Consider the following 23,237-nt stretch of genomic DNA (forward strand, 5'->3'; position numbering starts at 1 on the left):
TTCTTTCCATCATAGAATGTGCCTCTTCCTATTTTGCTTACTTTTTGTTTTATTTTCTTCTGCTTTGTTTTTTCCCAGCCCAAGGAATTTTATAATCAAGATATTTAGCTCTTAAAGCTCATAATTAATCATGAAAAGCCCTTAAACTTGAGTTTAAAAATCACATCAGAAAAAAAAAAAAACAACCGTCAGACCCAATCTGATTTGCCTGTGAAAACCAAGTTTATTCACACCACAGTACAAGAAGATGCACTAGGGCACTTTATTTTATTTGTTCCACAAGATACACTGTAAGGCTGGGATTATGAATCCCATTTTATAGATGAGGAAAGGAAGACTCAGAGAGGTGAAGAGGTTTATGCAGCTGGAAAGGGCATATTCGAGACCAGATTGGCTCTCCTGATTCCCTTAGTGAGTAAACTTTGGCCTGAACCAAAGACACTCCTCTGGGTTCAGGGACCTGCTTTAAAGTGGTTTTCTGGTTAATCATTATTCACAAACTTCAGAACACCTTATTTCCTCCCTTCTGGGGCTTCTTGGTTTGGGGAGGTCGATGTAAGATTATGCCAGAATTCTCCAATCCTATATACTACTCTGTACCCCCTGCTCCCTCCCCATGTCCCCTTCTATAATTGCTTAAGTCGCACAAGGTGACAAGAATCCAAAATAGCCTGTTCCTCGGTCTGAGGCATTCACAAGGGGGCGGGGTTAGAGGAGGGGATGATACAGTAGGACCCGGTAAAGAAGCCCCGCCCCCTCACCCCTCAGGCAGACTTAGACATCCTTTGGCTCCCCCAAGTTTGACATCGTCTTTGTTGTTGCATCCTTTTCAGGGTTTCCTTTTGATCTCCACCGACCTGAAGTATAAAACATCAAAGCAGCGGCCAGGTTTCCATGGTTGGGAAGGTCTGCACCTGATAAGTGGACAGTGGAGTGGGAAGCCAACCCCATGATTGCCTGTTTAGAGTCCACTCCAGGAAGCAAATGGCCCTTAATCCCACAGTTCCTATAAACCCAGAGCTGGAAGATAGTACACACTGGAATTGTAAAGCCCTTGTGGAACCCCGAGTTTTCTTTTTCAAGGCCTCAGGAATATAGAGGGAGGCAAACTGGATGAAAGGGTTATATCAGGATGTGTGTGTGTCCCCACATGTGTGGAGGGGTAGATGTTCGAATGTGCATTCATGTTTGAGTGCATGTTGTGTGCTCCTGTGTCTATGAGATTCTGTGGCCAAGGACAAGGCATGTATTACTTCTAAGAAGGTCTGGGAGAAGGTCCCAAATACAGATTTGCATCAGTTGTCAGCGGAGATCCCTTCATCCTCTTCAGCTCTCTAGGGTTCCCTCCTCCCTGCATACTGGATTTTATGTTTTATATTTACTGCTACTGTCCCCTGTATTTAATTAAAATTGTTTTCTATCAAAGTCAATTTTGCCTTTTCATTTGCAAAGTTTCTTGTCCCTGATTTTTTTTTTTTTGTAATAAAATAAGACAGGTAAGAAGAGAATGTAGTGTCCTTAAGGGTTTGTTTGTTTGTTTGTTTTTTCTCTCCCATGCTGCACGGCCTTCTGGCTTGTGGGATCTTAGTTCCCTGATGAGGGATGGACCTCTTGAAATGCAGAGTTCCAACCACTGGACCATCAGGAAATTCCCTAGTGTTTTTAATACTACCACAAACTGAGCTTGTACAGATTTCAAAACTTGATTTAAAAAGGGAATATGTTGTCTCTTAGATGTGTCTGGAGAGAAAGAGTGATTGCAGGAAACTCTACAAATTGTATCACTCTAAGTTTTAGGCTGTTTTCTCTCCCAAATTAAATGAAATGGCAATGCAGAGTACCGGATAAATCATAGATAGATCAATGTTGCTGGAGCAACAAATCAATGGGGTGAAACTGGGGCAGAAGAGGAGGAAACGGGAACTAAACAGAATCCACACTTGTAGGAAATAGAATCCACACTTTGCTTTTGTGATGCTGACAATCCAGTGGGGGAACGGAAGACAGCTGTTTACTGGAGGGCTTACCGTGTTTAATCTTCATGGCCACTTGTGAAGAATTATGATCCCACTTTACAGAAAAGGAAACAAAAATTATTAAAAAGAGATTTTTCATACAAAGCTAGTAAACAGCAACGGTAAATATTCAATCCAAGCCTTTCTGATTCCAACGTCGCTGTTCTTTACATGAGGTAGGATTGGAAATAGAAAACACTTAAGGCTCACTTATCACTGTGAAGAAGAGGCAGTGTGTATAAAAGCACGTTCATAGAGTACTTAGTCATCAGAGAAGACTAGGCTGGGAAGCCCTAGACATCTGTAACGACTGCCATTTATTCATCTTTGTACTGCTTATCTGACCTCAATAGATGTCCTCCTCAGTGTTGTTGGAATAAATGATAAACTGTCATGTTTCGTTCTTTGGAATGCTCTTTTCTGACAAAAGTATTTAATGTGTTCACAAATTCGTTTTGAAACATTACAAAATTTCCATTGTGGTATCTGTTTAGATGTTTCTCTTTCTCAGCTGCAGATATCTCTTTCTCCCTCACTCAGTTCAGTTCAGTTCAGTCGCTCAGTCATGTCCGACTCTTTGCAACCCCATGGACAGCAGCACGCCAGGCTTCCCTGTCCATCACCAACTCCTGCAGCTTACTCAAACTTATGTCCATCCAGTCGGTGATGCCACCCAACCATCTCATCCTCTGTCGTCCCCTTCTCCTTCCACCTTCAATCATTCCAGCATCAGGATCTTTTCAAACGAGTCAGTTGGCATCAGGTGGCCAAAGTATTGGAGTTTCAGCTTCAGCACCAGTCCTTCCAATGAATATTCAGGACTGATATCCTTTAGGATGGACTGGTTGGATCTCCTTGCAGCCCAAGGGATTCTTAAGAGTCTTCTCCAACACCACAGTTCAAAAGCATCAATTCTTTGGGGCTCAGCTTTCTTTGTAGTCCGACTCTCACATCCATACATGGCTACTGGAAAAACCATAGCTTTGACTAGACAGATCTTTGCTGGCAAAGTAATGTCTCTGCTTTTGTGGGGTGTAAACTCCAAACTCAAAAGAATTGATGCTTTTGAACTGTAGTGTTGGGGAAGACTCTTGAGAGTCCCTTGGGCTGCAAGATGATCCAACCTGTCCATCCTAAAGGAAATCAGTCCTGAATATTCATTGGAAGGACTGATGCTGAAGCTGAAACTCCAATACTTTGGTCACCTGATGCGAAGAACTGACTCATTTGAAAAGACCTTTATTCTGGGAATGATAGAAGGCGGGAGGAGAAGGAGACGACAGAGGACGAGATGGTTGGATGGCATCACCGACAGGATGGACATAAGTTTGAGTAAGCTGAGGGAGTTGGTGATGGACAGGGAAGCCTGGCGTACTGCTGTCCATGGGGTCGCAAAGAGTCGGACACGACTGAGCGACTGAACTGAAGTGAAACTCCAAGCAGATGGATTCCTTAAACAGCTGGACCTGATCCAGATTCAGTGCGTTTTTCAGTGCTGAAAAGCACTTCCAAAAGGAAAAATAACTAGATCATACTAAAAACTACTGGATTTAGCTTAGCTTTAGCTGGAAGAGAGTGACTAGTTAACATCCACAAAGATAAACGCTAGAGGATGGTCTATCTTAACTAGTGAAAAAAAAGAGAGAGAGAGAGAGAGAGCGCTCGCGCGCGATTGATACAAGTTTTGAGCCTCGGCGCTTGCCGTCGCCCACCCTGCTGCGGAATCGGCCGCGCCTGCGCGCTGAGTGCCGGAAGGCGGTGTTTCAGCCAGCGGAACAACGCGGCCAGTGGCTCCTCAAAGCCAAGCCGGGAGTTTTAGCCACCATGAGTCGCAGTTATAATGATGAGCTGCAGTTCTTGGACAAGATCAATAAGAACTGCTGGAGAATCAAGAAGGGCTTCGTGCCCAACATGCAGGTGAGGCGGGGGTGCAGGGCCCGTGGCTGGGGTCCGCAGCGCCTCCCTGCCCACCGGGCGGGGCCTCCTCCAACCCCTCCAGACCCCTAGCGCGCGGGGGCCGCCCTCGCCCCCTCCGCCAACGGATTTCCGCCAGGTCTCCGGCGTCCACCCCAGGTTCCCCTCCGGCCTGTGAGTTCTTTATCCTTGCGGACCCAAGGTCTCCGGTGGAGACGTCCCGGCTCGGTGAGGGTGAAGAAAGCGGAATGCGTCCAGGGCATCCACATAAATACGAAACTGGCCTTTGCAAAGCGTTTTCACACGGAAGTCTCATAAATGGACCGTTCTGAGTCTTGGAGACAGCAGTGGTCTTCCACTAGGCGGTCAGCCAGTCCGGAGTGGAGTTGCTTGGGCCGAACGCCGCTCCTCTGAGTCATGCTGGTCATTTATGTAACGTTTACGGACCTGTGTTCACTCTACCAAGTTTTTTAGTTCACCGTACTGTTCTTTGTGGGGTGGGTGGTTTGTTTGTTTGTTTGTTTTAATTGACAGGCGGAGTTTTGTTTTGTTTTGTTTTGTTTTGTTTTTGACAGGCGGAGTTTTAATAGAACAGTCTTGCTTCTCGAAACAGACGAGAACGGTCACAGGGCGGGGTGTTTTCTTTTTCACAGGCACTGTCGGTAGGGCCTGGAGGGTCAGTCGGTTGCACAGCTTCCTTCACTCACCTAGTAGAAGCTCAGCTAAGACATGGTGTACAGTTCGTGTCTTCTTCGTCTAACAGGATAATGTATTCCCAACGGAGACTCGGGACCCTGATACTAGAGGGTTTGAAAACCTGGTCTCTTGTTATTTTGGGGCTTCCTTGCCATTTGTGATTACTATCTTTCATTAAAGTGAAGAAAGAAAGCATTTGTGAGGTTTTGGTGCATATGTTCTTAAATGGCTTTTGAAATCCCTTTAGATACCCTGCATGTGTACTGAAGGTTTGTGATTCTGCGTCTTGGTAAAAGTTCTTGAGAGCCACTTCACTCTTTAACTCAATATTATTATTGAGTGTCGCCTATGAGCAAAGCACTTAGCTAGACGCTGAGGGGAGGAAAAGACCATAGCGGTAAACCTCCTTTTTGCTCTGTTTTTTTTTTCCCTTGGTACTTTCTTTTTATGAAATCCGGTTCTCTGAATGGAGTAGAAAATAAAAAAAACATATGACCATCCTAAGAGGATTGTGACACACATTGTCATGTTTTGACAGCAGTTCTCGCTTAACTTTTAATTCACACTCTCCTGCTAATTCTGCATGGGAGCAAGTCTGATTTTGCTCAGCACGTTCCATTAACTATTTAAACGGCACTTTGCTACCACCTCTCTCGGGAATGGAAAGTTGAAACGTTGATAATATTGCTCTTAAAAAGTTACTGACCTTTATGCTAGGCTTGTGTGGAATTCCCATTCTCTTTAAGAGTAGCGAATTTCACACTTAGAATTCTTATCTCTCTCTTAATCTCCATTCCTCTCACAAGAACCGTGTGCTGCGCTAAAAATTCCTCTTTGTTGCTTAAAAACAGTTCTCTCCCATCTTTATGTCATCTTTCCATTCAGCTCCTAAGTATGTTGCGGTACCAGTAATGTCTTTTGTTTTTAAAGAGCCAGCTCCGTGTTCACAAAGGGAACAAACTATGAAGCCCCCCCACGCCGTCATCCTAGACTGTTGAGCCCCTTCTACATCATATTTTTCTGTAGAACTCTGTGCTTCTATTACAGCACTTGCCTCCTTGCACACTCTGCATGTTCTAGTCTGGGCCACGAACTAGACTGGAAACTGCACAAAGGGACAACGTTGCATAGTTTCTGTATCTCCCCTACTGTCCAGTACAGTGCCTGCACATAATGAGTCCTCAGTAAATGGTGAATAATAAATGCGACCCTTCAGAAAATTGTGCTGGAGACATTTTCCATCAACTGGTATTGTTAGTCTCCCAGTGGTAAGATGCAGAAGTTGTCCTGATAAATCAATTTCCTTGTTCAGATGGTTATTAAGTCTTTGGTTCTTCACTCCTTGGCAGATCCTTCATAATATTTGATCCCTGATTAACATGTTCTCGCCTTTGGTGTTACATAATTATTTCTTCCATTGTCTTGTGTGTGCCTCTATCATCAAGCTTTTTTATTCTCTTAAAATTACATAGATTGTAAAACTAAGCTTTTTTTTAATTCACTTTATATAAGTACAGATTTGTAAATCAGAACAGAAGACAGTAAAGTGTAGTGTGCTGTTGTCTTAGACATGGAAAAAGTATGCTTAGGTCAGATGATTGCATTTGTATGTTTAGATCTGAGTTTTTGATTCTTTTTTTTCAAAACCTACTGATGTTTTAGAAGCACAAGAATACTGAGACCTTTGGCTTTAGTGAGAGCATTATTGAAAGACTTTTCTTAATCACACATGCACACAAAATATTTTACCTGTTGAACTTTTAAATGTGGCTTATGAGAGTAGGAGAATAAACAAAATGACTTGTGGAACATTGTAAAATACATTTTAAAGATATATTTAAAGATGGGAACATCTTGTAGGAAGTTTTCTGCTACTAAAGGTAGTGTGAAAGTGTTTTATGAAGAGTAAAGCAAAATAAATATTGTCTGCAGTGTTTATATTCTATCCAGTACTTATATATCAGGTCTGTGTGCTCTGACATAATTTTTCCTTTTCTTTAATACCAGGTTGAAGGAGTTTTCTATGTAAATGATTCTCTGGAAAAATTAATGTTTGAAGAATTAAGGAATGCCTGTCGAGGTGGTGGTACGTATATTATAGAATTTTACATGTGGCCGTACAACTAGTGTGTATCATGTGGCCTGAAAATGGTAACTCAGATAATTAAAAATACAAAAGTATTGTCGAGGAATGATCAAGACTTGAAGTGAGACAAAAGCCTGTTACTTATTTGTGATCACATTTTTGGCCACCTGGCATTATAGAAAGCACTTTAGCTGGATAGACCTGGTTGGTTTTGCACCTAACCTCTGACGGTTACCATAAGAGCAGCCATTTACTGTGCACTTACTATGTAAATGTACAGGCATTTACATAGCTTATGGCATGTAATTCTTGGAGTAACTCTGAGAGGAAGATATCTCCATTTTACAGATGTTTAAGTCAAGGCTCGGTGAGGTTAAGTCATTTTAGTTCATCCAAGGCTATAGTTTCTCAGCAACAGAACCAGAATTCAGATCCAGTTGTGTCTAATTACAAAGTCAGTATACCTTTAGTCTCACTAAACTTCAGTTATTTCATCTGTTAAAAAGAGTTTATCACACCTATCTTGCAAGACTACCGGGAGATATAGATATATATGTATAACATTCTGATGATGGTGGTGAAATAGAAGTCTAGTTTTAACCCTTTTATTTTAGGTCAACCAACCTAAAATAAATTTCACCTCTGTCTCACCACGTCATGCTGACTTGTCTAAAATGATGGGCTGTTATTACAACCCCAGATCCCCTGACTTTCCATGCGGTGTTTTCGCAACACTTCCTAATTGCCCTTCTTTGTCGTTTAGAGTAAAACTAATTTTTTTTTTAATAAATATTATGAACAGTTAAAAGGATGCTTATTTTATATTGACAACATAAGATGTAGTGATTATGTTTTACAACTCCAAGTACAGTATTTGCAGGCAACCTTCATGGTCTGCACAGAAGACTGACAACATGCTTGTAATTAGTCTGGTTGCCCTCACTGCTGTCCTGGGTGTGTGCTGCCTTCCTTGCCCACTTCATCTCAAACACACTCATGAAGACTTTGTTGTTGTAGTCCTAAGCACTACCCCTTCATTTAATCCAGTCTAGAAAAGTTTGACTATATTTCTGCCAAAAATCAAATGTGTTCACTTTTCTCACATTGAAATTTTGTTTTCAGGTGTTGGTGGCTTCCTGCCAGCCATGAAACAAATTGGCAACGTGGCTGCCCTGCCTGGGATTGTTCATGTGAGTCCGTATTCAGAGCTTTATTCACTTATGTTTTCTTTTAGTCTGAAAGTTTATTGAATAGGTGAATGGCCATGCCTAGCTGATAGTGGTATCATCTAGACAGTGACCCTCAAACATCTAGAAATAACTGTGGAATTTAAAGAAATAATTGAGTTTGGGTAATATCTCAGTTTCTGGTTGCCTTTGGCCAGAATCTCTTAAGTGTTTGAGAACCTTTGGAGTAGAGTTTGTTCTCTTGTTTCTTGTTGTTGTACACATTATTCTTGTATTAGTGTACCACACTTTCACAAAATTTCAGTGTAGCCCTATTCAAGAGGAAGATTGGAAAGAAGTATAAGGGTTAGGACTGAGGGAAGGAAGAGAGGTGCACAATATAGCTATTGAGGATATGATTGGAAAAGGAGGCTGGTGGGGATGCTGGGGATAGAAATGGGGTCCCAACCCGAGTCTACATTTCAGATTCCACCAGTAGGGGTAGATGTTAAATCCAGCAAACATGTTTTAAGGTCTTGATGCAGGTTACTATGTTCAGCACTTGTGGGAAGAAATGAAGAGACATGGCTTGTACATTTAAGGAAGTGTTCAGGTGTCTGCATATATCCCTACCACATTGTGATCTCCATTCTCTGAGTCAGGGTACTTCCCTAGGCCCCAGATGTAGACAGTGTACAGTTTTCATTCCATCAGATGTGTTACATTTGTCTGATTTCTTAAACACGGAGGACCTTTGTAAATCTGGCATTTCTCTCCTGTCAGGCTGACATGACCACAATTTGTCAATGTCTAAGCATCATCTTTAAAATGTAATAGTATTAAAATTAGTGTGTGGTTCTCCTATATCATGTTGTACTGAGGCATTTCTCCTTTCAGCTTTCTTAGTTAATGGTCAGGATTTGAGGGGCGAGGAAGGTTGTGGATTTTTTTGCCTTTTGGCTGAACTGCAAGTGGGATCTTAGTTCCCTGACCAGGGGTCAAATCCATGCCCCCTGCAGTGGAAGCAGTGTTAACTACTGGACCACTGGGAAAATCCCAGTGGTCAGACTTTGTAAAAAGTCTTTCCTGCCATATCTAGCTTTATGATTAGGAATTTTTATACCCAATTTCCACCAATAGAGAAGATTTCATGAAAACAGAATCTTAATTTGGGGAAGGTTTTAATTCCCAGTATGTTTTAGAGTGAGATCTGTCAGGCAGCCAGAATCCCAGGTGGAGAAAGCTGTATTTCTTTTTCTGATTTTCTTTCAGCGATCCATTGGTCTTCCTGATGTCCATTCAGGTTATGGGTTTGCTATTGGAAATATGGCAGCCTTTGATATGAATGACCCTGAAGCAGTGGTATCCCCAGGTAAGGCCACTGTGCACGTCTGCTGTCAGGCATGTAGCTTCTCAGAATCATAGCCTTTCTAGAATAGATTGTGGTTGCTTTGTGTGTGCATGTCAGCCTCATCATGTTCTATCATTTCTTTTCTTCATTTACTGAGAGGATTAATTGTGGACACTTGGAGGCTATTAAAATATCAAATAAAACATTTATTTATTTACAACTATTTGAGCTCCTACTTTGTGCCAGGCATTATTCAGACATTGGCTACAAAACAAACCAAAACACTTCCCTGGGTAATGTGTCATCTTTGTGTCACAGTTACCTCTTGGGCAAATTGGAGCTAATGATATTACTTATGACATAATATTTTTGTGAAGATTAAATGCATTAAGCTATGCTAAAATACTTAGTACAATGCTAGACACTTAGGAAGTACTTGATGAGCATCTGCTCTCATTATCATCGTTATTATCCACTTCTAGTACACTTCTTTTCTGCTGTGGTGTGCTTTCACTGAAAATACTTCACACCAGAAGTAGTATCTTTGCTCTCAAGAGTCTGGAAAAAAAGATGAAAGTATAAATTACATGTTGAGAGTTTTGGTGGACAGGATCATTTTAGAGCAATCCTCTGCCAAGAATAATGAGAAAAGCTGTGTAAAATTTTCAAAACAAAACCAAAACACATCTGTTGAAACCATAAGAAAACTGTTGAGACAGTAAGGATTTGTGAGGCTAAGATCCAGAGAAAAAGTGCAGGTACATGCGCCCAGTGTTTAGCACTTGTAGTTTTTCTTTTGAGGTCATGGGAGATTTGTCTTTAAGGACACGAATGGTGTGGACAATCCTGTTACAGACTTGACACCGTAACCTCTAAGATATGTGTGTGGTTGTATATGCACCCACATTATAGTGCATCCAAGAATTGTAGAATACACATTCTTCTCAAGTGCACATAGAATGCTCACCAAAACTAAACCACGTACTGAGCCACAAAGATGGTCTCAAATTCAAAGCATTGAAATCAGAGTAGGAGTTCTCGAACTTTAGACTTGAGACCTTTTTACATTCTTAAAATTATTGAAGGTTGGTCTCAAAGGCTTTTATCGATGTTTACCTTACTGGAAATCAAAACTGAAAAAGTTTAAAGCAGTAACACGTAAGGACACTTTTCATGTTTCATTATGCCTCACAGCAAACATGTTATCACATGTCATGTAGCCTTTGGAAAACTTCACTGTACAGTAGAGAGGATGCATTTAAAAGGCTAATAAATGTCTTAGCATTGTTACATAGTTAATCCTAAAGACTTGAAATGATCTCTGGGCCATACCTAAGAACCACTGATACAAAGAGTAGTATCCTACCGCAGTGGAGTTAAGTTAGAAATCATGAACATTAACAACTAAGGGGAAGAAACCCCATATGTTTATAAATTGAACAGCATGCATTTAAATAACCTGTGGTTAAAGAAAATCATAATGAAAACTACAAAATAATTTTAACTAATGATAATTTTTAAAATAACCTGTCTAAAAATTGTTAGTATTAATACCATCCTTGGATAGAAATACACAGCCTTCAGTGCACAGATTACAAAAGAAGAAAGGCTGCAGTATCAATGATATAAGCATCCATCTCAAAAAGTTAACAGAAAGCATAACCAATTAAATCCAAAAAGATAGAAAGATGGAAATAAGAGCAAGATTAATGAAACAGTATACAATGGAAAGGATCAACAAAGTCAAAAGTTGGTTCTTTGAAAGGACTAATAGAATTCATGAACCCTTGATAAGAGTGACAGAGAAAAAAAGAGCAGCACGTAATTCACATTTTAATCTCTGGTCTAAATGTTACTTATGGTTATCTTTGCCTCCTTGGCCCACAGAGTACCTTTAGTATGTGTTTAAATTATGTTGTGAGCTACTTTGTCAGCTACTTTAAAACATAGTTATCTTTAAGAGTGGCTATCTTCTAAACCCTTTATTCATAATGGGTAACCACTGGTAACAATGCCTAAGCACCTGGTTTTGCTATTATTTAACTTAATTTTTCTCTATTTTGTAGGTGGTGTCGGATTTGACATTAACTGTGGTGTCCGCTTGCTGAGAACCAATTTAGATGAAAGTGATGTTCAGCCTGTGAAAGAGCAACTTGCCCAAGCTATGTTTGACCACATTCCTGTGGGAGTGGGGTCAAAAGGTGTCATCCCAATGAATGCCAAGTAAGAACAAAAGTTTCCAATATATGGAATGAGTGATAATAATCACATGATCCTCACGTTCATTTTCAGTGTAGGACATTTAGGAGACAGGGATTGTTCAGTCACTTTTCAGTAAGTGTAATGAGTTGTTTTTTTAAGCATGAGATCCATAACGTTTGTTAGAAACATTAGTCAATTCATGTTCATTGTGACAGCCTTTGACATACAGTTCTAAACAGAATAATATCCACTAATGTTTACTGAGCATTTCCTATGTGCAAAGCATTGTGTGGTGGTGGATGTGTATATCATTTTTTGTAGGTAATAATGCTGATATTTTCCCTGGTTTACAAGAAAGGAAACTGAGGTTTAAAGAGACAATAGTAAGTAAGCTAGTAAGTAAAGTCAGGGTTCACATCGAGGATCCTTTGGCTTCAGAGGTTATATTCTGAACACCACTGTCCTTTGTCAATGAAGATGTGTTTATTGATGACCTTCCTTTTTGTGTAATAGCCCTGAGTTTGTTCTTCACCTACAATATGTATTTCCAAAGTAGAGAATTCCATGTAAGACTACACTGCAGTGGCCTTTCAGTGGCCATTGATATACTGTGTCATGTCTCGTGTAAAACTGTCCACCTTACACTTTACAGGGTGTGCTTAATAAGTGTTCCTCTTTAATATCTTCTGTTTTATCTTTAAAGTTTGTGTGAATTTTGTGTTCTATTCAGATACATGTACAGACATCAATATTAAAATATTTTAGCTATTTCCTGTTATATACAACTCCTGTTTACCAAAAAGCAAAATACAACTCCCCAAAAAAACACTTAGAGTAAAACTGATACATTTGGAAGATGCTTATACTGTGATTTTATGTGGTCCCTGACATGTAGTTCCACTTTGAAAAGTGTGCTTGAAACATCTAGGAAATTCCAAGCATCTTTACAAATATTTTTGATACGAATTTTGTCCTAATAGGTAATGTTTGAAATGAGCTGTTGTGGGGAGGGCACATTGATCACTGTAATTGCTCCTGATAGTATTTTGAAAGAAGGCTGGACCTTAGGTGAAGATGAGAGCTTTTTCCTTCTAGGAGTTTAATGTGTATACACCTCAACTTCAAAATGCAGATACAGTAAAGCTTGGTAGTACTTCTGTGAAGGTAGGAATAAACCTTAAAATTTACCCTATGTTGCCTGAGGACATTGAGATAGCTTTATCTATTATTTGTAATTTTTCATAAGTTACTGTGAAAAGTTATTGTTAACTGTGGTAAAGTTGGTGGTAGATAATGGTTGTTGGTTATAGTTATAAATTTTCTGTGGCTGCTTAATCACTGCATCATAGAATTCAGAATCAGAGAGGTAAATAAAATTTGAAAAGTATGAGGGGCTGTAAAAATGTGAAGAACTATAATCATCTCCAATGTGGCATTTAGTACTTTAATATTCAATTATTTATGAAACTGCTTTCCTCAAAAAACTAGAATTGCTAATAGCACGAACTATGTCTCACACGATGCCTGAGGCACAGGCGATAAAGGTAGTGCTTTCCTCTGCCGTTTGAGATGTGGTCATTCTTAGGTTTTGATCTGCCTTGGCTGTGAAGTGACCTTCACCTTGTTACTCACTCAGAGACTTGGAGGAGGCCTTGGAGATGGGTGTGGACTGGTCCCTGAGAGAAGGCTATGCCTGGGCAGAGGACAAGGAGCACTGTGAGGAGTATGGAAGGATGCTGCAAGCTGATCCCAATAAAGTCTCAGCCAGGGCTAAAAAAAGAGGCCTTCCCCAGGTAACACTCACTTTGGAGGGGAAACGTTCATTTTTTTCATGTTTTTGGAGGGGGTGGTGGAGAAAAAAGTCTGTCTTCCGTGTGTGGAGAGTATATCCCCAACTTTTTTCAGAGTACATTGAAAGGAACACAAATTTATTTATGCTTCATTCTTATTCTTTTAAAAAGCTGTCAGGAGCTTGCAGATATTCATAAAATAAAACAAGGTGTCATGAATTAGAAGTGAATGGGAAGAAAATGGAATATGATTATAAGACTTAAAATGTATACCAAAATTAGTTAATGTAGAAACTTTGACAGTCTACAGATTTGGCTGAAAGTTTTCTAGCATCTAAGTTGAAAACAGATATCTTGTCAGTTCGTGGTGTCCATGAGATAAAAATATACCAGATGTTTGAAATTTATGCAAATTGTGATAGCTTTGCCACTAATTCACTATGACCTTAGGCAAGTCTCTTGCCTTCTGGGTCTTGTTTTCTTAGCTGAAAATTGAGATAAAAGTTAAAACTAGGCAACCTCTGAAGACTCTTGTTGCATTGCCATTTTCTGGGTCCCTAAATCATCTAGTAGCTCCAATTATGGGATATATCCTTCCAGCGATGTGTTGTGTAAGAGTCAGCATTCATCAGAGTTCATCCCAAAATTTGACCATTCTCTCCATGATGTTTAAATTGTCCTGTGAGCCATCTGATGGTCTGAGTTTAGGTTGATGAAGCTTTAAATGTGTAGTACCTCAAGCAAATAATGATACAGCAAACTGCAGGAACTGCTGTATACTATGTTAATTGTGCGGAATATTACTTGAAATAAATGAAACCTTTCTAAGCTTAGAAGTTTCTTTATTACATAAAGCACTGTTTGTGTGGTTATCTTTTTGTTGATTGTTCCTACCTATTTGCTTTTTAAATGGATTTTTTCAAACCAGAGTAGCTGCTGTTTTATCAAACATTCTCACTTTTGTAGTTGGGGACTCTGGGAGCAGGCAACCACTATGCAGAAATCCAGGTTGTGGATGAGATTTTCAACGAGTATGCTGCTAAGAAAATGGGCATTGACCATAAGGGACAGGTGTGTGTGATGATCCACAGTGGAAGCAGAGGCTTGGGCCACCAAGTCGCCACAGGTATATTCTGGACCTAAGTTTTGGCTTGGTGCTAAAAAGTACATTTTATGGGGAACCATATAGAAATTTAAGGGATAAAGTGCTGAAAGTGTACTTGTAGTTTTTTACCCTTGTTCTCCTCACTGGCAAATTAACAAATTAACTTCACTAGACCTTAACTTGCTTGTTGGGAAAAAATGAGAATAGTAATTATTTTGTATGGTGTTGTAAAAGCTCCACTTTTTATGTTTACTTCACAGATTACTGTTACTGTCTGACCAAGAAAGAGCAATAAAAATCTTAAATTATAGAATTTATGATAGATGCAGATTTATCAAGATTATAAAGGGAAAGCCGGCTGACCTGGACTTGCTGCTCTCTCCTTTCAGATGCACTTGTAGCTATGGAAAAAGCCATGAAGAGAGACAAGATCATAGTCAACGACCGTCAGCTGGCTTGTGCTCGGATCGCTTCCCCAGAGGGTCAGGACTACCTGAAGGGAATGGCAGCGGCTGGGAACTATGCCTGGGTCAACCGCTCTTCCATGACCTTCTTAACCCGTCAGGTACAGTTGCAGCTGCTCGTCTGTTCCTGGTTACACATGAGGAACTTAAATGATTTAAAACAGTGTAATCAACTCAAAGCCTATATAATTTGGTTTTGGTGTAATAGATATTCAGAATATTGGCAAAGAGTCCAAGCTTTTGTCATGTCCTTAAGCTCACTCAATAGGGTATCAGGAGTGGGGAGAAGAGAAACTAAAATTATTCCTAGAATTTGCCTTGAGCAGTGGAGAGGGTGGAAGTCCTGTTCCCTAAAATTCAGAAGGCTGAGGAGGAAGCGCTCTGAAGAGTGAGATCAAGAGTAGTTGTAATATTTTTTTCCTCCCTGAAGGGTTTCTTTAAAAAAAATTTGGCTTTGCTGGGTCTTTGTTGCTGCTTTCAGGCTTTCTCTGGTTGCAGAGAGCAGTGGCTACTCTCCAGTTACGGAGAAGTTACGGGCTTCTCCTTGGAGGGGCTTCGCTAGTTGCAGAGCACGGGCTTTAGGCCTGTGGGCTTAATAGTTATGGCCTGTGGGTTTAGTTGCCCTGTGGCTTGTGGGATCTTCCCGGACCAGGGATCAAACCCGTGTCCCCTGCACTGGCCAGTAGATTCTCAGCCATTGGACCACCAGGGAAGTCCCAAGAGTGGTTGCAGTTTATTCGGTGAAATTTGCTCTGTGGTCTAAAGTCAGTTCTTGTCCTTTGCGTGAAGATTAATAATTTTGTTAATTTTGAACTCTTAGATCCCTCACTCCCTTCAGGAACAGAGCTTTCAGAATCAGTAAGTTCTGAAGAGCTAGTTCTGGCCACTATTAACATTAAACTTTCTCTCTCAGGCTTTTGCCAAGGTCTTCAACACAACCCCTGATGACTTGGACCTGCACGTGATCTATGATGTTTCTCACAATATTGCCAAAGTAGAACAGCATGTGGTGGACGGGAAGGAGCGGACTCTGTTAGTACACAGGAAGGGGTCCACCCGAGCCTTCCCTCCTCACCATCCGCTCATTGCGGTTGATTACCAAGTACGTACTGAGCCATTTGTGGTTTTAAGCAGTGGGGGCATGATTTGGACAGTTCTAAATATGGACGAATTTAAACAGGAAAGCAGCAATTGTGAAAAGAAAACAGTCTGTCATCCATGAGAACAGTGATTTCCAGTCTTCTCTGAAGCACAACTTTACCCTTCATCTGTGCTTGCAGTGTGCCGTCTAAACAATGCTGCATGGAGAATATTCTGCTCCATTAAGATAACATTAAGATTATCTCTTTAAGGCCTTTGAATGATTAGAAGACAAGGTTAAGACTAAACTCAGTCTGTTTCATTCCTCTTCTCCTTTTGATATCTGGCTGTGATCAAGTTAGAAGGACCCTTAACCAGCCATTTCACAGATCAGGAAACAAGCCTGAGAGGGCAGCTGCCATGCTTGCTCAGGATGGTTCTTCCTAAAAACACTTCCCTACACATTTGAGTTTTGTTTTGCCCTTACCTTTGGTCTGTCTTCTATCTTCCTGGTCCTCACATTTTCCCTCCCATCCTCTACCCTTACCTCTCAGTTATCAAAGGATCAAAATACTGTCTTCATGTAGTTCTAAGAGCAATGCATTTAGAGGCCCAGGCTTCTCCACAGTCCTTTAGTGCAAGAGGAAATTTAAATCTCAGGCATGGAAAGTTCATGCATTTCTGAATGTTAACATGTTTGATTTGTGTACTTCCTCAGCTTACTGGACAACCAGTGCTCATTGGTGGCACCATGGGGACCTGTAGCTATGTTCTTACTGGTACTGAGCAGGGCATGACTGAAACCTTTGGAACAACTTGCCATGGAGCGGTGAGTTATGAAAACAGAAGCTCACTCAGAAAGGCTCTCTTCAGTGTAGTCGTTGCTGTGCATTTTGATGGGAAAATAACCTTGAAAGTGAAAGTGAGGTCGCTCGGTCGTGTCCAGCTCTTTGTGACCCCATGGGCCATAGCCTGCAAGGCTCCTCTGTCTATGGGATTTTCCAGGCAGGAACACTGGAGTGGGTTGCCATTTCCTTCTCCAGGGGATCTTCAAGAGCCAGGGATCGAACCCAGGTCTCCCACACTGCAGGCAGACTCTTTACCGTCTGAGCCACCAGGGAAGCCCTTGGTTGAACATTAACAAAGTTGAGGTTTGGATCTGTCTTGTCTTCTACATGAGTTTATCCCCATAATATATACTGTCTAGTGAATATATACTGTCTAGTAATATATACTGAGGTCACCAAGTATCTCAACCTTAGTGAGCTCATTGTATGGCTAGGGACTGTTCCTCAACTCTGAATCCACAAAATGCAGATTGAGAAATTGTCACACTAGCATAACTGATAAAACAATCTGATGCAAGTTTACCTCACAGTGTTTCTCAGTGATTTACAGACCTAGCCGTCAGCACAATTTGTTCCTTACTGGGTAGATCCACTCAAGATTTGGAGGAAATGCCCAATTTTGCAAATCAGGACCCATGTGCAGACTGCTCACCTATTTCAGTATGTTGCCTTTTCTAAGCCAGGCGTTGGTAAACTTTCTATAAAGCACCAGACAGTGAACACTTTAGGCTTTTTGAGCCAGAAGCTCTGTAGGAGCCATTTCATTGTGCCATCTTAGTAGAAAGCAGCTGTACATAAATAAGTGGGTTTGCTGTGTCTAATAAAACTTTATTTACAAAAACAGATAGTAGGCCAGATTTGGCCCCCAGACCAGTTTTCTAACTGCTTTTCTAAGCCATCAACGTTCTTAGCTGGTGATGGAGTGGAAAATAGAAACTGTCTAGGATATCTTTTCAGTCAGACAGGCCCTCACACATATATAAACCATACTATTTTTTCCTCTAACCCTTTCTTATTTCCAGTTGCCTCTCAACTCCTAATTTTTAACCCAGTGATCAAAATCATCTTCCCTCACACACATCAACAATGTTTGAGGACATTTTTTATTGTCACAGTCAGGGAAGGGAATTTTGCTGTTGGCATATAGTGAGTAGAGGCCAAAGATTCTGCTAAATGTCTTACAGTGTGTATGACAGTTACCTAATCCAGGATGTCAGTAAGTGCTAAGGCTGAGAAACTGTTTTAAATCACAGACAATGTGATGATAGACTTACCATTTATAATTTTAAATTAACATATTTGTATTTACTTGATAATTAATAGTGATCAAAATCACAAAACTGAATCTTAAAATGCTTTGTAAATGCAAATTTGTTTTCCACAAAGATATGACTCTTACAACAAAAGGCACATTATAAGATTGATGAAATAGGAAAAGATTGTTTTTTAATTCTTTTTGTAGTTTAAAAAGAAGTCAAGGAAAAAGCATATAATCCTAAGGGTTTAAATAATCACTGGGATTGAACATAATTTATAAATGAAGTTCATTCCTTTCCCAACCTAGGGCCGTGCACTGTCCCGAGCAAAGTCAAGACGTAATTTAGATTTCCAGGATGTCCTCGACAAATTGGCAGACATGGGAATTGCAATCCGTGTCGCCTCACCCAAGCTGGTAATGGAAGAGGTAAGTGAAATTTTGATAAGTATGCACCATAAAGCTGTTCATAATGTATGCCAGTATACAGAGACAGCAGTTGTTACTATTGCTAATAGAAATATCCTTGAGGAGATGAAAGGAGGTGAGATCTCATGGGGTTTGTCTTTGCTGGGAGCTCAGATATGATGAAATCATCATTTGAGAGAGAGTGATTGGCTTAGTGAAATTTAGGTGATTGGCAAGACAGTATCAAGGATCCACTTGAACTTAAATTCAGTGATTGGGTGTTTTTCAGCTACGTTCAACTCTATAGGTGGAGGCGTGAAATAGATGTTGAGTTTCCTTTAGCCGGGGTTGCACGTACAGCACAATGAAAGATAATCAAGGTTGTTGATGGGTTGCAGAAAGATTGTGGGTCTCGTGAGGTTTAAAGGATTGTTGGAGGTGAAAACCTAGGCTGTGTTCACCAGCCTGGGATGTTGGGAGCTGAGACTGGGGGAGTTGTAAGCATTGGTGATTAGACCTGGGATATGACTCTGGGACTGAATGGCTGAGGTAAGCATTGAAGGAGCAGCAATCAAGGAACTTGGAAACCAGGTACTGAAAGGATCCTCTTCCTGGATATTGAAATTGTTCAGAATTATAGCTGGAGAGGCTGAGGATGACCCAGGAGCTAGAAATCTTCAAGTAACAGTGGAAACAGATTCTAGCAGATGCTTGCAGCAGGAAGAGTAGTGGGTGGTATAAAGGATGACTGCACAATTCAGAACTGGGAGAAAGGAGGGCAGATGGTCTGAAAGGAGCCAGGAAGAGCAGGGACACCTGTCCCACCTCTCAACCTAACGGCATGACCCAGTTTGGGAGAGAAAACAGCTGCCACTTCAGAAAGTTGAGGCAGAAGTAACATCCTCTGGGTAGATCCATGTTTCAGCAAGAACAAGAAGGCAAAGAGAATGTTTAAACAGGAAGGGAAGAAGTTCTTTGCCTTTGACTCAGTGAAAAGGAGTTCAGGGGGTCACAGTGGAAACATTTCAGGAACTGGAAGGGGATGAGAGACGGGGTTTCAGAAGGGATGTGCACACAGCCCCGTGGGGTTCAGTGAGATTCTAAGCTTGCTGTGCTGACAGGCGTGGAGGTGACAGGTGTGTGTGAAGAGGCTTGTTCTGATGGTGGCGAGGCTGAAGGAGGGTGGGGACGTCTTAGAAACCACAGAGACAAACTGTGTGTAGGTGTATGTATATATACACATGTACACATGCATGAATACAGTGTTAGTTATATATGTGAATGTAATAACCTTTCCTTATTGTGAAGGAATTATGTGTTCATTCCAGGAATTTTGAAAACTATAGAAACATAATAAGAGAAAATCAAAATTGTTAATAACTCCACCATCCAAAGACAGTTACCACTAGAGAATGATTTGGTACATTTCCTTTCAGTTGGATATTGGTGTATGTGCCTTATTCAATTACATTTACTACTTTTCCTACTATGTAAATGATATATGTTCTTTGGGGAAATTTAGAGAAATACAGAAAAAATATAAAACAAGATGAGAATGTTTATCATACTGCCCCCTTACCAACACTGAACTTAATCATCTTTTAAATCTTTGCTTATTTTATAGGCAAAAAAAAAAAAAAACCAACTCAGTGCTGTTTGAATGTGCATTTCTATAATTACACGTGGAGATTAATACTTTGAGAGTCCATTTTAAGTAGACTTTCGCAATGTTTAACTCCACCCCTACAGGCCCCTGAGTCCTATAAGAATGTGACGGATGTGGTGAACACCTGCCATGATGCCGGAATCAGCAAGAAGGCCATTAAACTGAGGCCAATTGCTGTTATCAAAGGATAGAACCCTGACCACGGCCACCGGACACCACTGACCCTCCCTGAAGTGGAAGTGGACAAAAACGCTCTTCAGACATCAGACTCGAGCCCTGACAGGTTCCAGGGTATGCAGCTCTAGCTGCCTGTTCCAAGGTGGCTGGTGGGGCGGCTTCCAATTCTGGAGTCAGTGTTGTAAACTTTCCTTCCGGAAGGAGTCATGTTGCCCCCACTTGGAAAGAAATGTATATGCTTCCTCCCTGATTATCCCACAGACTTTTAGAAGAATCTGTTAGGGGGTGAGGCTAAGTCAAGAAACTGCCTTACTCAGTCACACGAGTCTTGTCATCAGAATGAAGTTCTTTACGCCAGCCTCTGTTTCCAGCCTGTGAGGTATTGTGAAGAACGTTCCATTAAATAGGAAGGTTTTGGAATGTCTTTTTCCCTCTGTCACTTTGTCCACTTGTCCACTCTTAAACTGCCTTGTCCTGCCCTGAGCAAAACCCTAAATACTATTCTTTTGTTTTTTTTTTTCTAAATACTATTCTTACTTGGCATATACAATTGGGTCAAAGCAGGATGTTGAACAGATGGATAATGGGACAAGTTATAGAGGAGGGATGTGTGTGGAGGTGTAGGGATGGGTACCCAAAAGAAAATAACTCTTCGTAGACTTGTTACCTTTGTCGTTCTAAATATAAGGCAGAGTTTTGACTTACCTGTAAAAATGGCATCAGCTGGTGTCTGTCATTAATTAGGCCTGGTCAGGTAGACTTTTCTTGAATAATAACTTACAAAGCAGCATCAGAGAACCCCCACAAAATACTGAGTATCTTTACATTTGCGATTGAATTACTATAAAACATCAAATGGCCACAGCTGTGATGCTAATGGTTACTCTGTGTTGACAGGTTGACTAGTCTTGTGACACCTAATCAGATGAGGTGCTATGTACTATGATACCCGAAGATGTTAAAGTTATAGGTTACTAAGGCCATAGTTGAGTCCAGACACTAAAATGGAAAAATCTAATAAAGTTGTAGTATGTTGTTTATATTTCATGCTTAATGTTTCATAGCTTAGGACAGTATTTCCACTTGATTCACTTTGGTCAGTGTTTCTGTTTTCTGATTTTCTCCCCGGTTGCTTTCAGAGATGTGCCTTAAAGATATTCTTTTCTAACACTTATCCCTCAACTTACAATAAAATCCCCCATTGGAGTATCTTCTAAATGCCAGCTAGAGAAAAGCAGACTTCTCTGAAAAAATGTGACATGAAATAGCATGTCTTTACTTTGAGCACTCAGTAACTTTAATGGGTTTAGAGTTTGAAAGTTACCAATAAGTTAGTAATCTTAATACAGTAATTGTATATTACTTGTGCCTCTGGGTTGGACCAGTGATCATTATGCACAGATGAGTTAAGGATGCAGGTTACCTGTGGACACTGGAGGGCATTTGAGGATGAGAAACAGGCTTCTGGCAGGTGCTCAGTTCTCATCTGTAGAGATGAGGCAACAGTGAGTATCAGGGTGGACTCCCTCTAACTGGGCTTTCCCAGTGATGTCATTTAGCAAAATCTACTTGCAGAACTGTGATGTCAGTGCAGGAAATGCTGCCGGTCATCCAAGATACATATGTTACATCCTGTTGGACACTTTGAAAGTCACTCTGGGGGGTGGAGAGGGGAGCAAATGAGGTAGAGAAATAGAAATGGTTTGTGCCATGGCATTTCTGTATTATAAGCTTTTCTTACATGTAGCTTTTCTCCTAAACTTGGCCCTATTACCCTTGGGAGGTAATGGTTAATATTTTGAGTTCAAAAAGAAAACTACAAACATTGTTTTCCTTGTTCTAAAGATGTCATTTTCTCATTTGAGGCAAATGCCATTTAAAAATGAATGTTCAAACAAAGTTGAAGTAACCAGCTGTTTCTATTGCTCTAAATGTTCCCCATGCCTGGGCACATGGACACAGCTGGGAATGCACTTTGATAAGGGACTGTCTGATTTCACCAGGCATGAAATGAGTCTTATTACTGTGCACATCTTTTTCAGGCCTCTAAAGTCAGTAGGTTTATCAGTAATATCTTTTTGAAAAGCACTGACATTCACACATTGATGATGGACTGTGTCATTCCTGCCATCAACATGTGGGTGCAAAAACCAATTTATGAGACATAAAATATGAACACTCACTAATTTTCTAATTTTGTGAAATGTTTTGTCGAGCAACAAGGAACTGAAGATTCAAATATTGAAGTAAAATCTTGCAGATCTTAAGATGCTCCCATTTTGATCTTCATATAACCTTTAAAAGCTTACATACAAGATAACTTTTTTTTTTAGGTTTTCCTATTTTGTTCTTAAGACTGCTTTTTTAAAGTTACTTTCTCCAATTTCTGAAAATTGCTTTTAGCATCATCTGTATTGCTGAAGTGTTTACAACTCGCTGTGCCTGATACTCCAATACAAAACTCACATTACCCCTCTGTCCTTACTTATTTATGTCCTTATTTTTGCTTCTGTTCCATTGCTTGACTACATAGGATTTTCACGTTGTCCAGAGAGCATAATTTGAGTCCATCTGGATCAGCTGAGTATGAAGATGCTATTAATTATTAATCAAGCACCTTGGAGTGTGCCAAGTTATTAATAGTTTCTGATCTTTAAAGGCCCTTGCTTTGAAACTAATATCTGAAATACCAGTGATCTGAAGATCGTGTTGTAAGGAGGACATATCATAGAGAGGTGAGTGGTGATTGCAGTTGCACCTTGCAGATAGAAGTGTAGTAAATGAAAAAAGTACCAAGCATATAGTAGGTGCTTTACACGTAAAAATCACCATTCCTGCTTTGCAGTGTACCCAGCATTTTTACATATGGTTTTATTCCTTAATAAATGAGGGAGGGCTAGGCAGGATTGATGCCCTTACTCAGCCTTGAAGCAATCTCAGAAGACTGACCCCTCTGCTTCCCATTAGAATATGGGAGTAAAATCTCTGAGGAGGGAATGAAACTGGAGGGAAGG

At 40.5% G+C, this 23,237-nt stretch overlaps 2 protein-coding genes across 2 annotated transcripts in view; both read left to right on the top strand.

The window, feature by feature from the left end:
* The window catches only part of BPIFC (BPI fold containing family C), a 39,688-nt gene extending 38,386 nt beyond the window's left edge, over positions 1–1,302 (top strand). The window contains exon 16 of the mRNA XM_061124162.1: positions 834–1,302. Coding sequence (XP_060980145.1) covers positions 834–953 — 120 coding nt within the window. The 3' untranslated portion in view covers positions 954–1,302. The remainder of the gene's footprint in view (positions 1–833) is intronic.
* Positions 1,303–3,753: 2,451 nt separating this feature from the next.
* Positions 3,754–21,265, top strand: RTCB (RNA 2',3'-cyclic phosphate and 5'-OH ligase). Its single transcript, XM_061125427.1, has 12 exons — positions 3,754–3,932; positions 6,633–6,711; positions 7,834–7,901; positions 9,150–9,249; positions 11,295–11,451; positions 13,067–13,223; positions 14,187–14,346; positions 14,715–14,890; positions 15,703–15,891; positions 16,588–16,698; positions 18,282–18,401; positions 20,130–21,265. The coding sequence occupies exons 1-12, from the start codon at positions 3,840–3,842 to the stop codon at positions 20,235–20,237; spliced, it is 1,518 nt and encodes a 505-aa protein (XP_060981410.1). The 5' UTR covers positions 3,754–3,839; the 3' UTR covers positions 20,238–21,265.
* Positions 21,266–23,237: the final 1,972 nt, after the last annotated feature.

Source organism: Dama dama, chromosome 22 (assembly GCF_033118175.1).
Source record: "Dama dama isolate Ldn47 chromosome 22, ASM3311817v1, whole genome shotgun sequence".
Lineage (NCBI taxonomy): Eukaryota > Metazoa > Chordata > Mammalia > Artiodactyla > Cervidae > Dama > Dama dama.

Bases quoted from the DNA above. Each gene is read 5' to 3' on its own strand.
- RTCB (XM_061125427.1), top strand. From the start codon at position 3,840: ATGAGTCGCAGTTATAATGATGAGCTGCAGTTCTTGGACAAGATCAAT. The intron at 6,712-7,833 runs GTACGTATATTA...TTTTGTTTTCAG, and splicing joins GAATGCCTGTCGAGGTGGTG to GTGTTGGTGGCTTCCTGCCA. The intron at 18,402-20,129 runs GTAAGTGAAATT...CCACCCCTACAG, and splicing joins CCAAGCTGGTAATGGAAGAG to GCCCCTGAGTCCTATAAGAA.